The sequence below is a fragment of the Centroberyx affinis genome, unplaced genomic scaffold (assembly GCF_046629955.1).
Source record: "Centroberyx affinis isolate AG114_WGS23_722 - 3 ecotype Tasmania unplaced genomic scaffold, CSIRO-AGI_Caff_v1 ptg002491l_1, whole genome shotgun sequence".
NCBI classification, from domain to species: domain Eukaryota; kingdom Metazoa; phylum Chordata; class Actinopteri; order Beryciformes; family Berycidae; genus Centroberyx; species Centroberyx affinis.
In genome coordinates this window covers 657,501-681,127 of record NW_027280718.1, presented here as the reverse complement: position 1 = coordinate 681,127, position 23,627 = coordinate 657,501, and the positions used below count along the sequence as shown (strand labels likewise).

The window sequence follows — 23,627 nt, the reverse complement described above, 5'->3', positions numbered from 1 at the left end:
GTGTATAGAGTTTTTAGTGACTTTATCATACTTTAAGGTATGTAGGTTATCACCTGGACCTGTAACATTCCTATTAGGAACCTATATTGTAGCTGTGATATAGTATATAGTAAAAAGAATCACGAGCCTCTTTCTCCGTCTCAGAGTGAGTGCATGCCTTGAAAGCATATAAGAGAGGCTTGATTAAAGGAGACAGCTTGAATAGACATCCCCTCACATCACCAACTCACATGACTCTTTAATTGAAATATGCCGTGACAGCCGATCTTAAACCTGAATCTTGCCGATCCACCACGCCCCGTATGGTCACACCTGTGATGATGGTGATCAGCATCTCTCCACGTCTACCTGTGCAGACTGTCTGCCTCTCTCAGCCGCTCCCACTTCCAGGGGGTAGGCTATATAAATTCATCCTCCTGGAGCCGCTTCAGCTCCAACTCGTCCGCACCACTCGTTGCGTTGACAGGTCAAACTTTTGTTAAGGCTACCCGACACAGCAGTAATCACCATGAGCACACAGCTGTTCCGTTCTGGAGGATCCTCCTCCATGTCCCTGACCTCTGGAGGGTACTCCAGGATCGGTGCGCGCCGGGCGCCCAGCGTCTACGGCGGGGCAGGGGGGCACAGTGTCCGCGTGTCCTACATGGCCAGCGGCGCCAGGAGCGGCGGCGGTGGCGGCGGCGGCGGCAGCGGCAGCGGCTTTGACCTGGCAGGGGTGCTCGGAGGGGACAATAACAACTTTTCAGTTTCAGCCAACGAGAAAGCTACCATGCAGAACCTCAATGACCGCCTGGCCGCCTACCTGGACAAGGTGCGCTCTCTAGAGAGCGCCAACGCGCAGCTGGAGCGCCAAATCCGCGAGTGGTACGAGAAGCAGACGCCGACCGTCAGGGACTACAGCAAGTATGAGGCAATCATCGCCGACCTGCGCAGAAAGGTGAGCTTCTTGTGGCGATTCCCCTCCTAACAATCTAGCAAATGTGGACCAATAACCGAATATTTTGAGTTTGAATGTTTTTTTTGTTCCTTTTCCCCCAATTCCTCATCAATAGGTTGTAAGAATTTGTCCTCAATTGATTTGCCTGGTTAAATAAAGGTTAAATGATGAAGAAAAAACAAATATAACAAATTGGTACTAGTATGGTGTAGGCTATACACTTACTATGAATTTGGGTTATAAAAAATGTATGTCAGCCTAAAAAGGTGAATAAACTCTATTCAACAAAAAGGTTGGCTAAAACTCCATTACATCCCTGAATATAACCCAGTATATAAAAAAACAGTTAATCAAAATTGGGAATTACCAATATTTTCTGCCAAACACACATCAAAGCCTAGAAAGCAGCATCACTCTGCAGCTGTCTGGGACAAATGTGCCCTCAGGATATGGACTAAAACCAACAGTTATTTAAATTCTTAGCTGCTGTGAGCTATCAGGCAGAGTAGCCTATAAGTCAGGGAGGGCAAGACTTAATTAATGTGTAAAGATTTTAAAAAATGGTGACACTTCACTGCAGTTTTGTACACCTACTTCTTTCGTCATTTCTCACTCGACAATCCACCTATGCATTGCCAAGAGATATTGTACTACACTATGATGAGTAAGTGATGAGTAAATCGTAAGTCATCAAGATATAATCTCAGTGGAATGCAAGTCGGGTTTAAGAAAAAAATCCTGATGATTACCTTAACCCTGCTGGCCCACATTCTAAATAATGAATCGCTTACACACCTTCATGAAAGTATGTTATGTGAGTGAGAAAACAGTAATGAGATTTATTTATTTATTTTTTCAGATCAATCTTGCGACACAGGACAGCGCCAGGATGCTTCTGCAGATTGACAACGCCAAACTGGCAGCAGAGGACTTCAGAATCAAGTAAGAGGAAAGGATAAGTCCATGAAATTTGGGCAAAAATCCTGTTAGAATAAAGTTATAATGACAGAATCAAATTGAAAAATACCTTAAAAGCATCAGTACATTTCCTAGAGGCAGAACTCTCTCTCTATTCAGACTGTATTTGTCAGATGCAATGTACAGACATCACATGTTCACTTAGGTATGTCAGATTATGTGGACGTTTTACTACCAAGGCGTAACGGTCAACAGGGATAAAACTGGTGGAACTGGTTTTCGTGCCGTTCCGCCTCGTCTGTTGTTGGTGGCACCAATCCAGCAGGTACAGCAACATGAACCGTTGCCGCTCTTTTCTGCACGACAGGTTTGAGAACGAGATGGCACTGCGCATGTCGGTGGAGGCGGACATTGCCGGACTGCGGAAGGTTCTGGACGAGCTGACCATGACCCGGTCTGACCTGGAGATGCAGATCGAGGGCCTGAAGGAGGAGCTGGTCTACCTCAAGAAGAACCACGCAGAGGTGAGAGTTGTCCTGGTGTGAAATGACATCACATTATAAATCCTTCTCTTTCTGAGCCCAAGTACCCATTTCCCATTATGAATTTCTACCCTGGAAAACAAAAATATGAAAAACAAATTTATTTGTATATATAGTGAGAGAAGTGAATAAGGACAACATGGAAAGTGTTTACTAAGAGACAGTTAGGTGATTATTTGCCTAATGTTTCCCAAGAAGTTTTTTTTTTTGTTGAAGCATTCCTTACGCAAACATCAGATCATGCAGAACTTGTTTGGACTGTCTGCTGTGCCTTGAAGTTGTGTACCGCAAAGCTGGCATCAGCACCAGCCCCAAGGCATAGAATCATATGAGATCACATGATAACAAGGTTTCTTTGATGATAATTAGTTGATTTATAGTCTCTATCTACACTAATTATGGTGATGCTGGGCCAGATCTCCTTAGAGCTCATCTTCATGCATTAGGGATGGGACGATATGTTTATCTCATGATACGATTCCGTATGTGATATTGGGTTCACGATTCGATACAACCACGATACGATGTGATAAATAAAAGCTCAATGACAACAAAGTCTGACTATGCAGAATTATGTTTATTTCTGAGTCACAAATCTTTCTAGGAATGGCATTGACTTGCTAGAATGTAAACAAAAATTTGAAAATGTCATTACAAAGCGCAAATAATATAGTTTGGATGGAGAACTAGTAAAATTGTGATGGGCAAGCAATCTCTTTTGTGATTACTATAGAGGAATAAAATGTAGCTAGTATCATTTTTCTGCCCCACGATACGTATTGTCACATTTTATTGCGGTATATTGAATTTCCGATATATTGTCCCATCCTTATCATGCATGATACATACATTGCATCAACACCACATCATAAAAGTCTCTTGACACAGATATTCTCATTTGCATAGTTCATCACATTTGACAGTATATATGAAATGTGGCCCAGATTGACTCTTCATCTAGAGGATCCCGTTCCTCCATTAAACCTTCATTTGGATTTGACCTTTGTCCTTACCTGACTTGCGACTCTCTCTGCCCACCTGCAGGAGCTTGCCGCCCTGCGCGCTCAAATGAGCTCCGGCTCTGTGAACGTGGAGGTGGACGCTGCGCCCCAGGCAGACCTGTCCAGCATCATGGATGAGATCAGAGCTCAGTACGAGGGCATCGCTGACAAGAACCGCCGCGACATGGAGGCCTGGTACAAGGCCAAGGTGAGGGGAGCAAGACGATAACACATAATGTTTAACCACATAAAACCATGTCCGCTTTTTATATTATCTCACATTGTGTATGTATTTAAATGCACGTAAGTCCTAAATGTCAATTTATATACAGGTAATAGCTAGTATAGCTGTAACATTTTTTTTGTTTGTCATTCCCCTCCTGCAGTTTGATGCGCTGAACAAGCAGGTGGCGTCCAGCACCGAGACGCTCCAGACGTCCCGCAGTGAGATCAACGAGCTCAACAGGACCCTGCAGGCCTTGCAGATCGAGCTGCAGTCCCAACTCAGCCTGGTAATGAATGATCCAACACATACACAGATGTACATGCTGTACATGATGATGTACATTTTCATACTGGCACGAGCTACAAGACACATTTGTGTGCAGTACTTAAAACAAACCTTTTTTGATCAAGGGGGTACAGGCTAAACTATAATACTTCCCTATAATACGGTATATATATTTCTAACCTGTTTCACTCCACCAAGTCTGTCATCTCTGCCTCTTTCGCCCACTGTTCTGCTCATGTCTAACATGTTAGTTGTCAGTTTAGTGAGTTTGAGTGAGAGTGCAATCCATCTTGTGAGTCCTCTCTGAAATATACAGCATTTACAAGGTTCTGCCTTCTGAAAACACACATACCACAAACACAAATACCATGGTAACATACCATTGTAAAAATGTTTTGTTGAAGGCACCGTACCTGTCAGTAAACCTGTCCCTCACAGGTTGTGTTTTATGCCTCAGGCACCTTAAGATGAAAGATCAGTGAGAAAATTAGTGTGCAGTACATGCTCATATGTCTTACCCTCCGCCTCTGCTTCCTCTCCCATGCAGAAAGCGGCTCTGGAGGGCCAGCTGGGTGAGACAGAGGGTCGCTACAGCCTCCAGCTGAGCCAGCTGCAGGCCATGGTGAACAGCCTGGAGGCCGAGCTCTGCCAGGTCAGGCTGGACATCGAGAGGCAGTCCAGCGAGTACCAGGTGCTGCTCGACATCAAGACCAGGCTGGAGATGGAGATCGCTGAGTACAGAAGGCTGCTGGATGGAGAGGATGTCCAGTAAGGAAATTCATGAGCAATTTAATTTAAAGTTTGACTAATGATTTATCCTATCCAAGGCTCATAGGTGTTTTTTCATTTTATTTATTTACCCTCAATTTAACCAGGCAGGTAAAATAAAATCAACTCTGTCTTTTCTCCTCTAGGAAAACTGTGGTGACGAAAGTGGAGATTGTCAAACGTGAGTTTACTTTGCCACTGTATGCTTTTCTAGGTGCTAAAATCTGCCAGTTAAAACAAAATACAACTAAGCAAAGAAACAAAAACTATATGTAACAGAATTACATTTGTGCCACTGGAACTAATACCAAGGGGAATGCTCACTCTTCCTTAGAAAGATAATAAAAAAAAAGATATTTTGCCATAACTTAAAAATCAGTCCTGATCAGTCTTGGTAATCAATCATGCCAGAATACATTTGGAAGACATAAATGAATTACAGTTTCAATTAAATGGAGTTTAATAATGATTATTTTGTTTTCCTCCGCAGCTGAACCAATTAAGAAAAAGGTAGTGAGGACGGTGATTGAGGAGGTGGTCGATGGACAGGTGGTGTCCCGCACGGAAGACGTGGACACGGAGATCCTCAAAAATTAGACAGACTGGACCCCACCACACCTGGGTCAAATCATTTGTAGTGTTTGTTGGGTGGAGTTTACCAAATTAGAACAATTCACTCAGTGTCAGGTAAAAGGAACAGAAAAATATATTAAATTAACTTTCAGAGGCTTTACTGTGTTTATCTTTTCTTCCTACTCTTATCGTAGCCCTATCTGGCCGGTTCCACCCTTCTGAACCCACTGAAGTAGACTAAAACAAACCATGAAAAATATTTGCTGTATTTGACCCAGGTTTTGAACCCACCTCAATCCATCCAATCCCACACCCTCCCAGATGCTGCTACACTGACCAGCTCAACTTCCAACCAAAGATAATATCTTTGAGCTGTGAGATGCAGATACAGATGCATTAAGACAGTGTTCGGCAACTTTGACATCTGAGTTTGGTCTTTGGTTTGAGCCATCCTGAACCTCCTTAAAATTTGGATGTATTGTCTGAAAATATAAATAAATAAAAGATTTAAAATGAGAATTTGTAAGAGTTCTATATATCTGGTGTTTTTCTCCTTGAGATATAACTGAATTAGGTATTCTGCCTGAATTACTTCCTTTTTTCCTTTCTATTTTTTTTTTTATCCTGATCTCACCCCATTTATCCATATCACATTGAAAATGTACAGCAATAACTTTGGCCAAATTTTTAACCCAGTAATGTTAACCATGTTCTCTGTTTGTTGCACTGATTGCCCTGCATCTTGTCACATGCAATACCACAATAATGCAATACCATATTTACACACTGGGTGTCACTGTGAGCCTGATTGTCTCATTGCTCAGAAAGGGAAATTCTTGAGGAGAACTGAGGCCGACTGATGGACTGAAATCAGGTTCTTCATCTCCCTTTATTTCCTGATTTACTAACCGGAAATAAACAGTCAAAGGAAGACCATGTCCCTTTTTTCAATTTTTTCTTTTCTTTTTTCTTTTTTCCCCATTGTTAACCTTTGGTCTATGTCAATGTGGGAGTGTATGACCTATCGGGAATGGTGTTCTTTTGACATTGATAAGATTAAAGGTGCTACATGTCACATTTTTAACTATCAAGATATCACTGTCAAATGTATTTTGATACCTTGGTATAATTACCATAAACAAATGAGACCATGGTGGAGACGATCGGTAGCCTCTCTCACCCACCAGTGGTATTGTTAGTGCTCAAAAGTGTCGCTCAAACTCAGGACTCTCTGTCCCAGAAACCCTGTCGCTCTTGCTGTCACAAAGATGATTCTCTGGTCAAAGATTCTGTCTTTGTCTTTACTGAAGAGGATAAAAATGTTGGAAGTGAATCTTCCAGAGGCCGTTCACTCCTTCCACCGTCTGCCATTGATAGAAACTCTTAAAGCGGTTGCTGTTCCATTTGCGCTGGAGAAACAGCACCCTCTTCCTTTTTTGTGCCATAAAGCAATCCAGCAGATTACATAATGAAAAACACAGTGTAGAGCATGGTAGAGGTTGCCAATCTTCTTGGCCATTGTCTCTTTGTCATCTCCATTTTTCTCCTTTTCATCTCAGCTTCCTCTTTCATGACCCAAATGTTTTACCCTCACACACTGCTGCAAATGTTAAAGACAATTCAAAGCTTTTTTGTTTGGAATAAAATAGAATTTTATGTCAGATAAAACGAACTGACCTTAATATGCCATGTCATATGCATTGTAAGGCACCTGTTTTCTCTTTTACGTCCCTTCTCATACTCACAGTGTACATGCAGTGTTTCCATTTGCCCTCTAGATGGCGGCATATTCACAGTGATGTGTTTTCCTCTTCCCAAGTCGTGACACTTTGCTAAGCTCTTGGATTTGTGGAGATGCTCAACTGTTCCTGCGGGGAATCCTTCTTTATAGCAGCCCTGTTGGTCAGAAATATAGCGAAAGCAAAGAGTTTCCATCCTGTTTTGTAAAACTGTTGTGACACTGATGCTCTGCTTGCCTTGAAACATGAATGAATCCTGATGTTGAGATAATAGGCTGCTGCCTAATTATTATGTAAACATGAACAACTAACATTGTCATTACTGTGGTACACCAAGAAAATGAAATTCCATGAAATTCTTCACGTTTTTATACACATATAAAAACGGGAATAATTTAATTCCAAAGTAAGATATGTAGCATTTGAAAACTGTAACAACTCTGACAACATAAAAAAGTGAAAGTAAAACTCATTATTGAATATTATTGAAATTAAGCTACCAGATGACTTTAGATATTTATTGACAAAACAGTGACATTTTAGATGATGTAAATATTTGTGCTACTATTCAACACAACATATGGTAATAGCAGCATATGTTGTGTCAGTATGTCTTATCACTAATATTTGTTGTACTTAAAAGCATCCCAAACAAGACATGGATGTGTTATAAGTGTCATGCGGTCTCTTCCCCTTCCTCTGCACCAGAACCAGTGGTTGAAATTCTAACTTTATCACAGTCCTTCTCATGCTTTGACCTATGCATTAATTTAAAACTGTGACACATGTATGCCTTTCATCTATGCATTTCTTGAATTGACCAATACAAACATGTAAATATCTGTTCAGTATCATTAGGGCTGAAGGACAGGACATAATAGATCTATAAATCTATAGAAAAGAAATGTGAAAGCAGGGTCTCTCTCCTCATATTAAACTGCAGTTAGAGTTATTTATAGGCCCCGGTCTGCAGCATATGGGCAGCATGAGCCTCTGCCGTACTGCCTGACTGTGTCAGTCAGGCTGGTGGTCCCTAGTCACGACCTAAATGATGACAAAATTCTGCACCACGGGAAGTTGACGTCACCGCGGTACAGTCACCTCTTCGGTGACGTCACTGGACGGACTCGGTAGCAGCTCGGCTATTGCCATCTGCTGGATGGACTCAGCCACTCACCCTACATTACGTCATTGGGGAGAATCGGGTGCCAGCTCCGGATCGGTATAGCCTGGGAGTCTGGATCTGAATACAAACAAACCGAGAGGGGCTGGCCCGGTAACTGTGTAGCTATTGGACAGGAAGCTTTTGATCTAACGGGGAACTTCAACCCACCTGAGTTTGGTTGACTGCAGGCCAATTAGCAGACCTGCAAGTTTCAGAGGTTCTGGAAAGAAAAAAAGTTCGGTGTTACTAAAAACTGTCGTCAGCAATCTGGAGTCAGGCTAGTTGCAGTGGATCGTGCCAGATAGAGTAGGATAGTTGTTAACCTACTTTTCTGGTCGGATGCATACAAAATACCAAATACATGAGGCTGAGTCACCAGCCTAGATGTTAAGGTTGCTGGAATAATTGCAGAAAGAATGGACTTTGAAGGGAAAGCCTGGTGTCTCTGACAATATTGCTCAGAAGAGCGTCTGCTGCTGTCCATGGTGCTGAAATAGAGAACGCACATACTGCTGAATAAAACATTTTTATAAGAAAACACTGACAGCTTAAACATCCACTGCCACTGTAACCTACAGATGGTTGTATAAGAGGACCTTTAATGTGTTTTTGTCTTTGGATTGACAAAATACTGCAACGTAACGTATGGAGAAATAGAGATTTTTGTATGAAAGAACACATCTTAGAACTTTAGGGTTGGTTACGACCATGAAGCATCTTATGCAATATGCAACTTTGTGTGCAAAGTGAATGTGTGTGTGGGTGCTGGTGTGGATGCTGTGGGGGGGGTTATAAAGGCTGTGCATGTGATGATGGTGAGGACCCCATTCTCACATGAGTAAGCGCGCCTCCGCTAAAGGAAGGGCTGCATTCCCATTGACTGTTCCCTCTCTCTGCAAGCGGCAGCAACATTAACAGAGCAGAGCAGAGAGAGATAGGAGAGAGAGAGAGGGAGAGAGAGAGCAGAGAAGCAATACGGACTCCGCCTATACCGCCCCAACATCAAGCTCTGGTCCGGCGGCGGTGGCACCACAGACCGGCCAACTGATCCAGGGGCCCCTCAGCTCGAGTCAACTCCCGGCGTGGAAATGGAAATGGGCTCCCCGTAAATCCGGCGGTGGAGGGGAGAGGCGGGCAGGCGGGGGGTGGGGGGGAACGACGAGAGTGGTGGAAAAAAAGCCGAGGACAAACAAAAGCACAACCGTGGGTGCCTGCAACCATGAGCGGCTTGCACTATTCGCCAGAGCTGCGGCTGCTGCTGCTGCTGCTCTTCCCCTGGACCATGTCGTGAGGTGTGGCTCGGAAACGCTCCGGGGATCCTGTCAGCCGAAACGACACGCCAAGGAGGGGTGGTGGTGGTGGAAAAGATGTCCGCCTCAGTGGGGCCCCAAGGCGGCCCTCGCCCACCCACCGTGCCGCCATCCATGCCGGATCTGCCGGACCTCAGCCACCTCACCGAGGAGGAGAGAAAGATCATCATGGCAGTGATGGTTCGGCAAAAAGAGGAAGAGGAGAAAGAAGAAGCCATGCTAAAGTAAGGGCAACATTTCGTTTTTCTGTGGAACCCCAAACGCGTAAGGCAAAACGCACAGCCCCCCCGTTGACGAGAAAGGTGTCCCTGGTACACCGAGCGGCCGCCCGCTGCCCATTATAATCCAATATGTTACCAATATGCCTGCCGTTTGCCATTGTGATGGTCAGCATCACACACCCATCACACCCATTCACCACTAGCCGTTTTGCATTGCCTCGGCTCCGATTATTTTGTTGCAAAACTGTGAACGCCGGCGGTGCCCTTGCAGGTTAGGCTCTATCTCGGAATACTTCACTCCAAGAGGCTCGGAGATCTTCGTCGTGTGTTCCCAAAAATATATCCGCTAATAAGGCAGTGCAGCTGAGGATGTAGCCTAGTCTTATGCGTTTCCAGAAGCGTTCAGGCTCATCAGAAATAGCAGGTATACTGTGGGGTTTCCTGCTTGAAACCAGTCAGTGTTAGATGTGTTCTTTCGGAGGCAAGAAACGATTAATAAATTAAAACAATAATATACTGTGACAGTCATTGGTGATGAACCGAAACAGGGTCAAACGAGTTACAGGTGTAGATACGGCCGTGGAGATGGGGTGTGACAGTAGGGGAGGGGGTGGAGGGAGGGAGGGAGAGAGGAGGAGGGGGGGGGGGGGGGTGCTGGGGATGAATCATACCATTATCCATCCTTCACCCACCCGTTTCCATCAATGGGGAAAGTAGGCTGTGCTCCCCCCCCCCTCCGTTAGAAACACGTCGGTATCCATAAGCGATATTTGCTCACATCTTCGGCCCTTTTACGCACGTATAGACTGTAGAGGGTTTGTCTGTATAGCGCAACACGAAGGATTTTGAACACACGGAGTCAATGTGTGTATGTCTCTCTCTCTCTGTGTGTGTGTGTGTGTGTGTGTGTGTGTGTGTGTGTGTGTGTGTGTGACCGTCTGACGAGGGGACAATAATGACATTATAGCCCATAGCCCTAGAGTGACACAAACCATTCATTTCATGCCCGACAGACGGACGGGCGGACGGCGGTGAGGCAGTACGATTATTCCTGCTCCCCTCGGTGGAGGAGAGAGTATATGGGGTGTGGTTGGGAATCTTAGCCGATGTAGGCCTTAACCGGACACGATATGGACTAGATGGGGGGACTGGGTTCATTTCAGCACCTCTGGAAACGGTCTGAAGAACTGATCAAATGGTCATCCGGTGCCTCGTACCTCCTATTAGTTCAGTGTAGCAGCCCCTCACGAAATAGAACCATATGATCAATTTCAGAAGAATACTATACAAATAAGACAGCAAAACTATAAGCTCTTAAAGGAGTGTAATGGGAATATAACCTAGTGATACCATAGGTGCCTTAAAGTACTATATGGTCACTATACAGTAAACTCACTACTGAATACCACAGACACTATGAGTCCTTATAGCAATGTTATAGAAATATTATAGTGATTTTTCATTAGGCGTGGTTGTGCTAGTGTGCTCTCCATATCTTGCTGTCTCTGTCTCTTATGAAAGGGTGGTTACATTGTAGTTTGATGCCTCGGGGGTTTTCCACTTGTGGGTTTCCAACACAAGCCATGGCCAGAACCTGGATGGAGCTGGGCCTTTATGTTAATTTGCCCTGCACACTTGAACTAAAACCTGCTCGCATGCAGCGAGGGGGTCCGGCAGATTGCTGGATCAGAGAGCATAATAAAGGATATTGCTGCTGTAGTCGTGCCCGTCATAGCACTCTTGCTTGCTTCAATTATAATGGCTGTTTTCATTTCCTGGCCGGAGCCTTGGGGAAGCTGGGTGAGAGCTGCCCCGGGCCCCTTGAGAGGAAGTGATGTATTTAATGTTCCATGAGGCCCTGCACAGCTCAGGTTCAGTCAATAATGGCTTCATCATCTGGCCAATCATTGATGGGGAGCAGCAGCACACGCAGCACACATGTTGTCCTGTTGTTTAGTGCGGCCCGTCATCCACCGTGGATGGAGGAGGGATGTGATTTCAGAAAAATAAGCCATCAATCTCTGGTGGACAGTAGTATGACGGTCTTTGATGGCTACTATATCGTTCAAGATGCTCAACGGATAGAAGGAGAGTTAGGGAGATATAGCTAGAGAGAAAGAGAGAGAGAGAGAGAGAGATGCATGTTTAGCATTACTACGTGCTCAAGTTATTGAAGGATGGGTTTTATGTGAATTTTGCATGTTTTCTGGGGCTATTCCCACTACTTCCTCTGTGCATTGTGGGTAAGATCAGAAAGAAGCTCACCGGGAAGAAACATATGCAATTCTGGCTTGTTTTAAATTTTACGCTAGTAATAATAGCTCATGGTTTGTTCTGTATTATGCCACCATAGTATGCAAGGGTAGGGATCATAGTTGAGCGCTTCTCCATTCCATGCTTCTACATTTTACATTTTACAGCATTTTGATTATGCTGTTATCCAGAGTGATTTACAGACTGCAACAATAGAATACACTTCAATTCCTAGATCACCAACATTACAAGCAAAAGATAGTAGTGAGTGCACCAGCCAGAGCCATAGTGCCTTGACAATATTCCTGCGACCATAGTATGATCTATTTATATAAAAGAGAAGAGTTTCAGAAAATAAGAACGAAGGAGAGAGGTAGAAATGTCTTATTCAAGAGTTGCTAGATATTGGAGAGGAGAAATATTTCAGTGGGAGGGGGTTATGTGAGGTAGTAAGTTTTCAGCCCACAAATGAAGCCACAAACAGCTTAGGCAGTTGGTTCTGTTTCAAGTATACACGTGATTCATCAAGACCTTCAGGGGATCATATTGTGTCCCAGGAGAGATGTGACTGCTAAAAATGCCCCATATGTTTTCACACCTATGTCTGACCAAAACAACAAAGTCAGAGACCATGTGCATCAGTGTGCAACAGGTGTGTCGAGGGAACCTGTTTAATGCCAAAATCAATAGGGCCACTGGAGAATTTTTGGTCTCCTGAATAATAAAAAAAGAAAGCTAAAGACATTGATGGATGGTAAAGTCCTTGATGGATCACCTTAAGCCTTTGAAATATACATGATGAGCTTCATGGATGGAGTAAAACTGCACCAGAATGTCTCACTTGGTCACAGAGAGCCACTTGAATGTAGATTATTCTCACATAGATGCACACAGGCCATCTGGTCACAGTTTACTGTTAGCGTTGCTAGCAGTAGCAGTTTCTCTTATTGTCTGTCACCATAACAAAGTTATCATCTCTTACCATTGTACAGTCTGTTGACAGTGGAGACAAATACAGTATGTTAATCAACACAGCTAGCATCATGTAAGGTCAACAGAAATACAAAAAAATGCTTAGATTTGTTCTGTCACTCAGGAAATACATAGGTAGTGTGTATTCTCCTTATTAAATTGTTTAATTATCTATACATTTTCCTATTTTGTATTGTAATATGTTGTTCAGTTGTTTTTTTCTGTATAGCTTTGTTAATTAGAATTAAATGAATATCCCAGTAAATAAATTCTTTAACAGTTTTTACTTAAATTTCAGTTCATAGGTGAAAAGTGTTTCTTTTTCCACACATTTTCTTTTTCATGTTTTCACCTGCCATCACATCTGACAATATTTGTTTTACATTTGAAAACTTTTTTTTTTCAAACTTTAATATTTATTGAGTTTTTGTTTCTGCATAGAACCAAAAGTATTGTGCATGTTGACTTCTGACTTTTTTTACACATTTGAAAACTTAATTTCACATGTAAACCAACATGTTGTGTCCAAAAAGCACATGTGCTCTGAATTCACATGTGCGTTTTCAAATGTGACGTTTTTGTAAGGGATACCATTCAATTCCCACTGACCTTTCCACCTATAAACTTTGTTTAACAAACTCACTTAGCTGTGATTGAGTATTTGTTAGATTGAGAACTGTGAGCAAAGGTGGCAGTTAATTAAATCTGAAGATACTTCCCCCCAGCAGTGAAAATTCATATCCATAATGAACATGTCTTGCATCAATCTACTGCGCTGGTACAGCTCAGTCCAATCACCAGTCCAGACACTGCCTGAGACCTGAGCAGCTGGTAGAGATAAGGTTCTATCGATACGGGACTCTATCTCTCACCAGTTCAACCTCCAGCGTGACGGAGGCCGAGTGTCCTGGTCTGCTGCCCCGCCAGGAGAGCTGCTTCTGGGCTAATTATTATCCACGTCGAGGCCGTGAGAAGACAACACCTGGGCTTTGCTTTACTGATACTCAGTACTAACAGCGCTGTGTACATGACTAATACTCCATAGACTTCAGAGACTTCCCCCATTGACTTGCTAAACCTCCATTGACTTTCTAATCCAGAGGATGTTATGTGAGGGAACTGTCATGCAGCGGGAAGGGAGCGAAATGCTGAACGCAGCAGTGACCAGCCGCTCCAACCCGCCACTTAACGCCCTAACGCTCAAATCCTCCTTTCACAGCACAGCGGGAAGTCTTCCCCCCTGCCCCCGCCGCTCACTCCCCCCCCCCCCCAACACCCCAAGCTCCCCTCCACCCGCTTTTGAGGTTTCCGAAATGTAAATATAGACAGCGCCTTCAAATATTGATGCACTCAGCAGAGAGGTTGTAGACGTTTCAGACGGGGGTGGACAGAAGAGGAGGTCGGGGTAGGAGTGGTGGGTGGTGGGTGTCAGTTTTGAAGCATAGCGAAAGTACAAGTAAAGACTGTCACAGATGGTAGTAGTACTCCGTGAATTTATTGGCACCCACAATTGAGTCAGTGTTATTTTCAGTAGCACTCAAATGAAAAATGACTTTTTCGCCTTTTAGCTCATTCTAACTATCATAGCACACACCTATTTGACAATTTCTGCCCAAAAAATGACACTTTTGTTTTTATTGTATTTTTATATCAAAATCTCATTACTTTTACCACCTGGAAAACAGAAAATCTTTAGTGGTGACTTTGTGTACCAGGAGGCGTACATAAAAAGTCAGAAAATCTTATTCTAAAAATAAAACCCTAACCCTAACCTGCCCATCAAATAAAACTGCCTTTCTCTCCCTAACTGATACCCCATTGGTTTATACTTTGAATGATCCCTCCCTGCATTATGTCCCACTCCAATATCTTGTTACAGCAGGAAATACATCACATTAAGGAAGGGAGATGCTCTCAAAATGCGGCTTCATTGTGACTTTAAACTCGTACCTACCTAGTCGTTTCGGATCTATGGTACAGTATGAGGTTCAGATCATCCAGGGCTTTTTCCTTGACACCCTGTGTACCGGACGGCGCACCAGATGGAGAGAAAAGGAATCGGGACCTAGGGCAAAGGAGGAGGGAGAGAGGGGAGGATTTGGAGGCTTAAGGATTAAAGCGGTGGAAAGAGAGAGAGACAGAGAGAAAAATGGGGGAGAGAAAGACAGGGGAGAGCCTCAGTGAGGGGCCCCTAGGAGGGAACACACACACACACACACACACACACACACACACACACACACACACACACACACACACACACACACACACACACACACAGCTAATCTCTGTTTCGCAGGACTCCCCGAGGCTGCAGGGTACAGGGTGCATCTAGAGGCCAGCGACACTTCCTCCTGCCCTGATGAGTCCAATATGGCTGCTACTGTCCACCAAGAGGTCACCCATAGGTGGGGGGGGCAAGGTCAAGAGCAGGCGGAGGAAACAGTTTAACTGCTGCTGTGATGTGGGATTCAGATTCAGAGCTGGAGGGCCTCAATGCACAGGTGACAGGTTCATGTAGTATGATCATATCAGACAGGTTTCATTAAATTTCGTGACATGATGAGCGTGAAATGCAAATAACGAAAAGTGCATGAGAGGAAAATGTTTCCCCAGCATGAAAGGATTACATGGAGGACACATGACTAGAAACAGGCAGTAGCTTCACATTCAAATAGCACCGTGGGTTGGGTGTATACATTTGCTTTTAAGTCATTTTAAGAATTTTTATACTGTGAATGAAGTTTTAATTTTCAGTGAAAGTTTTTCTTATTTGACTTTAAGTTTAAGTTCCTTATTAAACTTAAAGTTTTAGCTAACCCTAACTTTAACCTTAATCAAATTGTTTTATCAAAGTTTTCGTAGCCTAAACTTTATCGCTAACCTAACTTTTCATGTGACGAACACTTGAAAATGGTATATCCAATTCCTGCTATTGCCACATAATCCAATTCCTGCTATTGCCACATAATAATTTTGTGGTAAACATGATCTTCACATTACTTGTGTCCACAACACGTAATCTGTGTTTCAGAGTTTATAATTATTTCACAAAACTTTTTGAGACTGTTTTGAGACAAACTCTCTTCCTGTCCCCTTCATCACACACACACACACACACACACACACACACACACACACACACACACACACACACACACACACACACACACACACACATTTTGGTGGTTGGTGATTGACAGACAGGGTCCCCATGTGAGGTTGTCACACACAGCTGGTTCCTGTGACCCTGTGGCTGGACGTGGACTAACACTGGGGGTCGATACTGACTCCATTGAGAAGAGCAGCCAAGCATATTAGAGCTTTTTTCAGCCATCGTCACACAGCTCCTGCCATGGAAAACCTGGACCATTCGAACATGACTTCTGGTTCAGGTTCTCTTTCATCACTAAGATAGAATAAGAAGGAAGAGTGAGAGGAGCACAGTTTAAGGGGGACCAAGGAAGAAAAGGTCTTTGCAGGATTTCACACCATAGATATACATGCAGCAACTAGAATAATTAAGATTTGGCGCTTTGACAGAACTTTCCCATAGATATCATGGACCAATGGGTGCTGCAGGAGACAGCTAACTGGCTAAGGCTTCTACTAGGTTCTCTTTGCTTGTTGTTTGAGTGTTAATCTTTAAAATAGTTGTGTTTTTTAAAATTCTGGTGACATCTTTGGTGCTAAGCGATCTTTGCTGTGGTGGTTTTGCACCGCACCTCCCAGAAATGACTTTGCAATCAAACAGTGTGGCTGGTACTGCGAGGTGTTTTTCCTTGTATCTTATGTTGATGAAGTTTGAGTTTTTGTAGGTAGAGCTCTTTTTTCCTTGTCTGTTCAGCCATGGTGGATATCGCTGTTCAGGCTATTTATTCCAAGCAAACTGCTGTTGCTGCCAGAAACATAAAACTCATCACTTCCTGTGCGGTAGAGGTGTTTACAGCAGCGAATCTATAAGCTTTGATGAACTCAGTATCAGTTGAATCACTATTGTGTTATATCAATCAGTGATAGCAAAAGGAATATTGATTTGTATAAAAATGTTGCGGGTTATGACTTTGTTGTTTCACTTTTTTTTATGCTGGATATACTAAATATGCGAAGGTCGATATGGCTATGTGAACACAGGCTAACAGAAATACAAAATATAATGTATAGATTTGGGTCACCAGCAGTCTAAATATGCCTGGTTTGGGTGAAAATTTACAAGCTGGAAATTAATGTAACCCCACTAGCATGTTTGTCTTGCTTAGCACCACCTGTGTGTGTTTCCATAGGCCATCTGGAGTGTGTGGTTCTAGAGTTAGGGCTCTTAATCGCAAAACCATCTCTCTGGGCTTCATTTGAACCAAGCTGAGCAGAGCTGAACCGTGCCTCGCTGTCTTGGCCCTGTTCATGCATGAAGCACATAAATTAATAAATACAGGTAATTTGGTTCACTTTTTGCAAAACTGTAAAAATGGTGCATGGGATGAGATTCTAGCTGTCAAAACCAGCATATTAATTATCTGAAAATACAACATTTATAGTCTTTCTTATATAACTACCCACCATATATAGCTCTGTCCATCAGTTTGAGACTACGTACGTACTATATGTACTTTGCATATATGTCATAGTCAAGATATGTCATATGTCAAGATATACTGTATGTCAGTCTAAAAAGTTGGGTAAACTGAGTTTAGGTGGGTTTACCCTCCAAAGAGAAAATCAGAAAGGAAAATCTGCCACTAAAATTTGCATGTTAATCTTGAACCGTTCATTTGATATTAGTGAACATACTGTATTTCACAACTGTTGTTCAAAGGTTGAAATCGGTTGAAACATGAAAACTAAGATGCTAATTTATGTTGTCATGAAGAGACACTTCCTGCAGTGGTTTCATTGGTAAAGAATAAAAGAATAACTTTGAGCTCATGTTTTTACACTTAAATGAGCTTTAATTCATAGTAGCGCTAACGTTTCTGAGCTAAAAAAGTTTATACATTTGCCCACAAAACCATCCTGGGTACTGCCACAGTGCTCCCAAAGAACTGAACTGTCCAAAATCATAGGAATAACACAAGAGAACTCTTTCTCAAGGTGGAGTTTCTTTTTAAAGTGACATTTCACCCCAAAACTCCGTAATGCTTCTTACTGCAGTCTCCCAAAGATGTACCTTTGCATCTACCAGCCTCCGTTTCTCTACTGTAGGCTATTCACTGAGTTTGCACTGTACATTGTTTGTATGATCATCTCACTGGGTTTTAATGTTGTATCTCTTAATTATGTTTAGTAAAAGATATCCAGCTTCTTGCCAGGATAGTTTCAGCTGGTCTGCACTGTGGCTAGTTGGACACAGCAGCTACTAACATTACATAACATTACAACAGTTACCAAATTTTGTCTCCCAAGTAAAAACAAAAAAAAAAATCCATTCTCCCTCAACCCGACTTGGTGTCTCCCAGTTAAGATAAACAGAAACATTTTTTTTTTCCCGAGCAGAGTTAAGAGTTTCAAGGTTTCTGGGAGAAAAATGCTAATGTTGAATTATGGATCAGGTCTGAAAATAGCACACACTTGGAAGCAGTTCCTGAAATATTTAAATATTCAGTTTGCTGGCTGCTGTTGATGTTCTATATCTTTTTTTCTTTTAACCTGTTTCAGTTTTGGCCCACTGTTGAATTCCACTAATTACAAATGCATAATGTTTCTACTTGTGTGTGTGTGTGTTTGTGTGGAACCACGCATGTACTAGATGTTTTTACACATGCATACAAACAGACACTCACACTCACATGCACACACACACACACACAACAGCTATACGTCTGAGAGCATATGTGGCTTTTCAAGGCCCCGATACTTACGAGAAGCAACACACAAAAAGCACCACAGATCCAAATGGCCTTGCTGTTGTGTTTTCTTGGCCCATGGAGGAAAGCTTGCAGAAGGGAAGCACATTCCCCCGAAGATAGAACGGCTTAAGTATACTGTACAGTTTGTCTTGTTGCCTTGCAGCCAGCCTCCATTCTTCTCCAGACATCTGGAGAGTGTATGAATCTCTCAGCGCTAACACCACGCTCCATGTGTCTGTATTTGGAGGCTACTGGATTGGATGTTCACACTTTGCTCTTAATTAAAGGAACTCAAAGCCAGTCGGGTGTGTCTGCAACACCTGGAACAATGGATGCCGATGGGAGGATAGCAGTGTGTTTGTGTTTGCGTGTGTGCATGTTTTGTATGCGTGCGTGTGTGTGTGTGTGTGTACACGTCTGTCATCTCAGTGGGGTTCCATTGTTCTTCGTGGTGCCTCTGGTAGAACGCTGCCTCATGTCTAGAAAAGCTGCACATTCTGTCTTTTTTTTTGTCTCTCGCAGTTTTTCATTGTCACAGCAAGTTCCAAAGTCTTGTTTAGGCACCGTTTAGATCACACTCTCAGTAGTGTGCTTTTGAGTGTACCTGTGTGTGTGTGTGTGTGTATGCATGCACATGTGTGAGTGTGTGAGTGTGTGTGTATGCACTCTTTTTTTTTTTTAATGTTTATTGAGTTTCATAATGACAAAGAACATTCAGACTGCATCTAAAACAGAGTACGGCCCAGAAAGCGAGTTTTGAAAGACACAAATCTCAGCCCCCGTGGCAAAGTAATTGTTTAGTAATTTGAATTGAGCCCTGCAGATATATTATGGTCATTTTATGCTATGGTACAGTAAAAATTGTACTTACTGCACCTGTAAAAATTAGATAGAAGCATAAACAAATATATGGTAAAACATACCGCAAACGATGCTTCTCCCTTAATATAGTAAAGTAATTCCTAATATAGTCATGCTACATTATTAACCTGAATTGAGGTGTGAGAGATCACTTCTAAACATTTCTAAACTAAACAACTTATTCATCGTGACTCATCTCGCTGACCCAGAATATCTGCTACATCCATATGTTCACACATAATTTATAAATAGGCTCCACACTTTTTTTTTTACAGTTCTCGTTTCCCCTAAGTGTATATATAATCTTCTCTAAGGGAAGACAAGTGAACACTTCCTCAAACCACTGACCTATCCTCGGTCTATTAATATCTTTTGTGTGCTTTTTAATCTTGCGTGATGCGGAAAACGGCCTTGTGTTTGTGTGTTGATACACCTGTGCTGCTGTGAGATCTGGTTAATCATTAGCAATCAGTGATAGAGAGAACGAACTGTGTGAAGGAGGAGGAGGAGGAATGGCCTTTCACATTCAGAGGATGGGAAGAGTCAGAGATGGTGGCTCACAGTCTGAGGCTGGGTGGGACCTGAGAGAGAGAGAGAGAGAGAGAGAGATCCTGGTCAGCCCAAGCAGAATGCATTCTCATTAAACTTTAATGCTGGTGAGTTCTGGGAGCACTAAACAGGCTCACTCAGGTCGGTCTCTCTCTCTCTCTCTCTCTCTCTCTCTCTCTCCGTCTCTCTCCGTCTGTGTTTCTGTTTCTGGTCAGGGGAAATGATGGGATTATTTCATGCGTGGTCACACAACGCATTGTATATGACTAGAACTCATGCAGTCCGGTGACAGAAGCCACTTCACAGGAGGTATCAGTGTGTGTTTGTTCAAATTAACATACAATAGATCCATCATTCCATTAGCAAAAATGCCGTGAGGTTCAGGTTTATGCTCAGGAGGAGTTGAAGATAGAGTATGTGGATAGAGAATAGAGTATGTGACTTGGATTGATTGTGTTTGTGTATGGGTGTGTGTGTGTGTGTCCCTTCACGTGGCTGTGTACACTGAGAAGAGTTGAGAGTATTGGAGGAGCACTCTATCTGTTGTTGATAAAGATAGCCACCACTAGACAGAGAGAGAGAGAGAGAGAGGGAGAGAGAGAGAGAGTGAGAGAGAGAGAGAGAGAGAGAGAGAGAGAGAGAGAGAGAGAGAGAGAGAGAGAGAGAGAGAGAGAAGAGGATGTTGACACACCTGTGTAATTGTAACGGCTGCTTGATGCACTCCATATCTGTCCACTATAGCTCTGTGACTATAGGTGTCTCAGTGAGAAGAGCATGGCACACAACACTGCCAGGGTGTTTGGTTCAGATTGTGTAAAGTCCCATCTGTGGCGATGACATGAAGACCCAACTGATTATCAATTTAATGAATGTGATCTCAGCTGTCTGGTTCCCTAGTTGAGCACTATAATGTTAGGCTACCTGGCTTGCTAGCTAACATTAGCAACTGAACCGTTAGCAAATATAGCTTACAGCACATTATATAAATACATAGAAGCGGTGCTTATATACAGTATATATACTGTGTATCACTACATCACTATATCGCAGTAGTCCAGACATCAAACCCAACAGCAAATTCTCCAGTCATGACACGTTCAAAACTAATTTGCATACGAAGAGGATTCTGGGAGATTAAAATTGCAGTTAAGGTGTGAAGATTTATAGTTAAAATTAAATTTTCACATTAATACCACCTTCATTTTATTAATTATATTCTGCTCAATAAAGAACAGAGTTGATTTGCACAAAGATCCACAGGATTCACAGGATGACAAAGCTGCGTGGTGTGGAGCTGTAGAGGAGCGAAGTGTCTCACTTCAGGCTGCTCAGGCCGAATCTGGCTCTTGGCTCTTTAAAAAATGTATGCATTCTTGATACTTCAAGGCACTTAGGATAAAAATATCCACTAAATGTCATATGTGCTCACATAGGCAGACTAGTAACAAGAAAATAATTATAAAAGCAACTATAGTAGACGTTTTCTCTGAGCTGTATTTGCTCTTCTCTTGCAAGATACAAACCAACTCTCACAACCAGGATGCTGACAATGGACAATTCCACAAAAATCTAACACACTATTTCAATTCAATTATAGTTCACTATGTGTGCAGTAGTGGAGGTTGGTGTGTGTGTGTGTGTGTAGGGTGGGCCACAGGAAATGAAGTGGAGAGCAGGAGGAAGAGGAGAGGAGGAGAAAGGGCTACTAGCTGAGGCTGCTGGGCTATAGCGAGGGGATTAGGGGTCGCCCATAATTACACCACAACTAGTGATGGCTTATACGTCACCCAGCAGGATCTGTGAGGTCAGAGGCGTTGTACTGTATGCGTGCTTTGTGTGTGTGTGTGTGTGTGTGTGTGTGTGTATGTGTTTGTGTGTGTGTGTCAGAATTAGTGAGAGGAAAGAAATAGAAGGGAAGAGGAAACAGGAAGAGGTGTACGTGTGTGTGTGTGTGTGTGTGTGTGTGTGTGTGTGTGTGTGTGTGTGTGTGTGAGAGAGAGAGAGAGGTCTGGATTAGATCTTCCAGTTGGCAGGAATAATGGCCAGGGCAAGGATATGGATGAGACCATTTTTATCAATTACTAGGCTTTGACAGAGTGGAATCCAATATATGGATGGTACGAGAGAGTGAGGGATAAGAGGAAGAGAGAAAAAAGGAAATGGCGAGAGAGAGGTAGAGGGATATAAATGGAAAAGAAAAAAAACAAAGCCATGAGGAGGAGAGAGACAGAGTGATAGAAGCAAGAAGACACACACACACACACACACACACACACACACACACACACACACACACACACACACACTGAGGAGTCCATGCCAAAAAGGCACTCTACTCCATAAATACGGGTAAAACACTCACAACATCAATAAAAAGACTTATCAACATCTAAGCACAGGCTTGGGGAGGGGCTGCAGAGAGTCTGAGGCGAGATGAGCTGAAGAGAGGCTAAGGCTGGGTAGCTAGACTGGGTCTATGTAGCTATAGGACTGGTTTCTATTTAGCTATAGGACAGGGTCTATGTAGATATAGGACTGGGTCTATGTAGCTGTAGGACCGGTTTCTATGTAGCTATAGGACTGGGTCTATGTAGCTGTAGGACTGATTTTTATGTAGCTATAGGACTGGGTCTATGTCACTATAGGACCGGTTTCTATGTAGCTGTAGGACTGAGTCTATGTAGCTATAGGACTGAATGTTATTATAGGACTAAGTCTAGATAGCTATAGGACTGGTTTCTATGTAGCTGTAGGACTGGGTCTATGTTGTTATAGGACTGCAGGGTGTATGTAGCTATAGGACTAGTTTCTATGTAGCTGTAAGACTGAGTCTGAGTAGCTAATGGACTGGGTCTATGTGACTATGGCATCAGGGCAGGGATAGGCAAGCACATGCCATGGAGGACCAAGAGTCTGCAGGATGTTATTCTAACCAAAGACCACAGCATATGATTTCACTGTTGGAGGTCGGAAATTCTGACTTCCTACTAGGAAAAATGCAATGGAACGGCCCTTCAAATTGGAATTCCGAGTAGGAAAGTTGGAAATGGCAAGATTTGTCAATTTTCGAAGATGTAGTTATCTGACGTCATGTCAGTATGACAGAATACACTGTAAATGCTACCCAGCATTACTTTTAGCATGTTTATAATCCTCAAAATGCAATTAAGTGCGATAATCAGCATTGCATGGCCTCAAAACACCCATGTGGTAAATAGTTAAGTTGCACTTACAGTTTCTAACATTCTATGCTAACTAGCCAGCTAATGTTGCCAAATATAATTGACATAGCATTAGCAAAGGAAAACAAAACATAACATTATCTGTTGCTTGGGGAACAGTATATTGTGCAAATTAAAATCTCGAGAACGTCTATGTTTCTTCCCTGGTTTTTCTGATCTTGACCACTGGAACGCTGGAGGTCGGAGGCTAGAAACTGGGAATATATTCCCAGCATACTCTCG

At 42.8% G+C, this 23,627-nt stretch overlaps 2 protein-coding genes across 4 annotated transcripts in view; both read left to right on the top strand.

The window, feature by feature from the left end:
- The first annotated feature begins 419 nt into the window (after positions 1 to 419).
- LOC139656527 (keratin, type I cytoskeletal 13-like) lies at positions 420 to 5,769 on the top strand. 3 transcript variants are annotated; one of them, XM_071534140.1, is made up of 8 exons: positions 420 to 937; positions 1,797 to 1,879; positions 2,223 to 2,379; positions 3,442 to 3,606; positions 3,785 to 3,910; positions 4,457 to 4,672; positions 4,824 to 4,830; positions 5,168 to 5,769. In XM_071534140.1, the coding sequence occupies exons 1-8, from the start codon at positions 509 to 511 to the stop codon at positions 5,272 to 5,274; spliced, it is 1,290 nt and encodes a 429-aa protein (XP_071390241.1). In that variant the 5' UTR covers positions 420 to 508; the 3' UTR covers positions 5,275 to 5,769. The 3 variants fall into 3 exon arrangements, with proteins under 3 accessions (XP_071390241.1, XP_071390239.1, XP_071390240.1); XM_071534138.1 differs by having other exon boundaries at positions 4,457 to 4,677; positions 4,824 to 4,862; positions 5,136 to 5,769; XM_071534139.1 differs by having other exon boundaries at positions 422 to 937; positions 4,457 to 4,677; positions 4,824 to 4,858.
- A 3,752-nt stretch (positions 5,770 to 9,521) lies between these two features.
- Positions 9,522 to 23,627, top strand: part of LOC139656526 (regulating synaptic membrane exocytosis protein 1-like) — a 69,011-nt gene continuing 54,905 nt past the window's right edge. The window contains exon 1 of the mRNA XM_071534133.1: positions 9,522 to 9,688. Within this exon, the coding sequence (XP_071390234.1) occupies positions 9,522 to 9,688 (167 nt within the window). The remainder of the gene's footprint in view (positions 9,689 to 23,627) is intronic.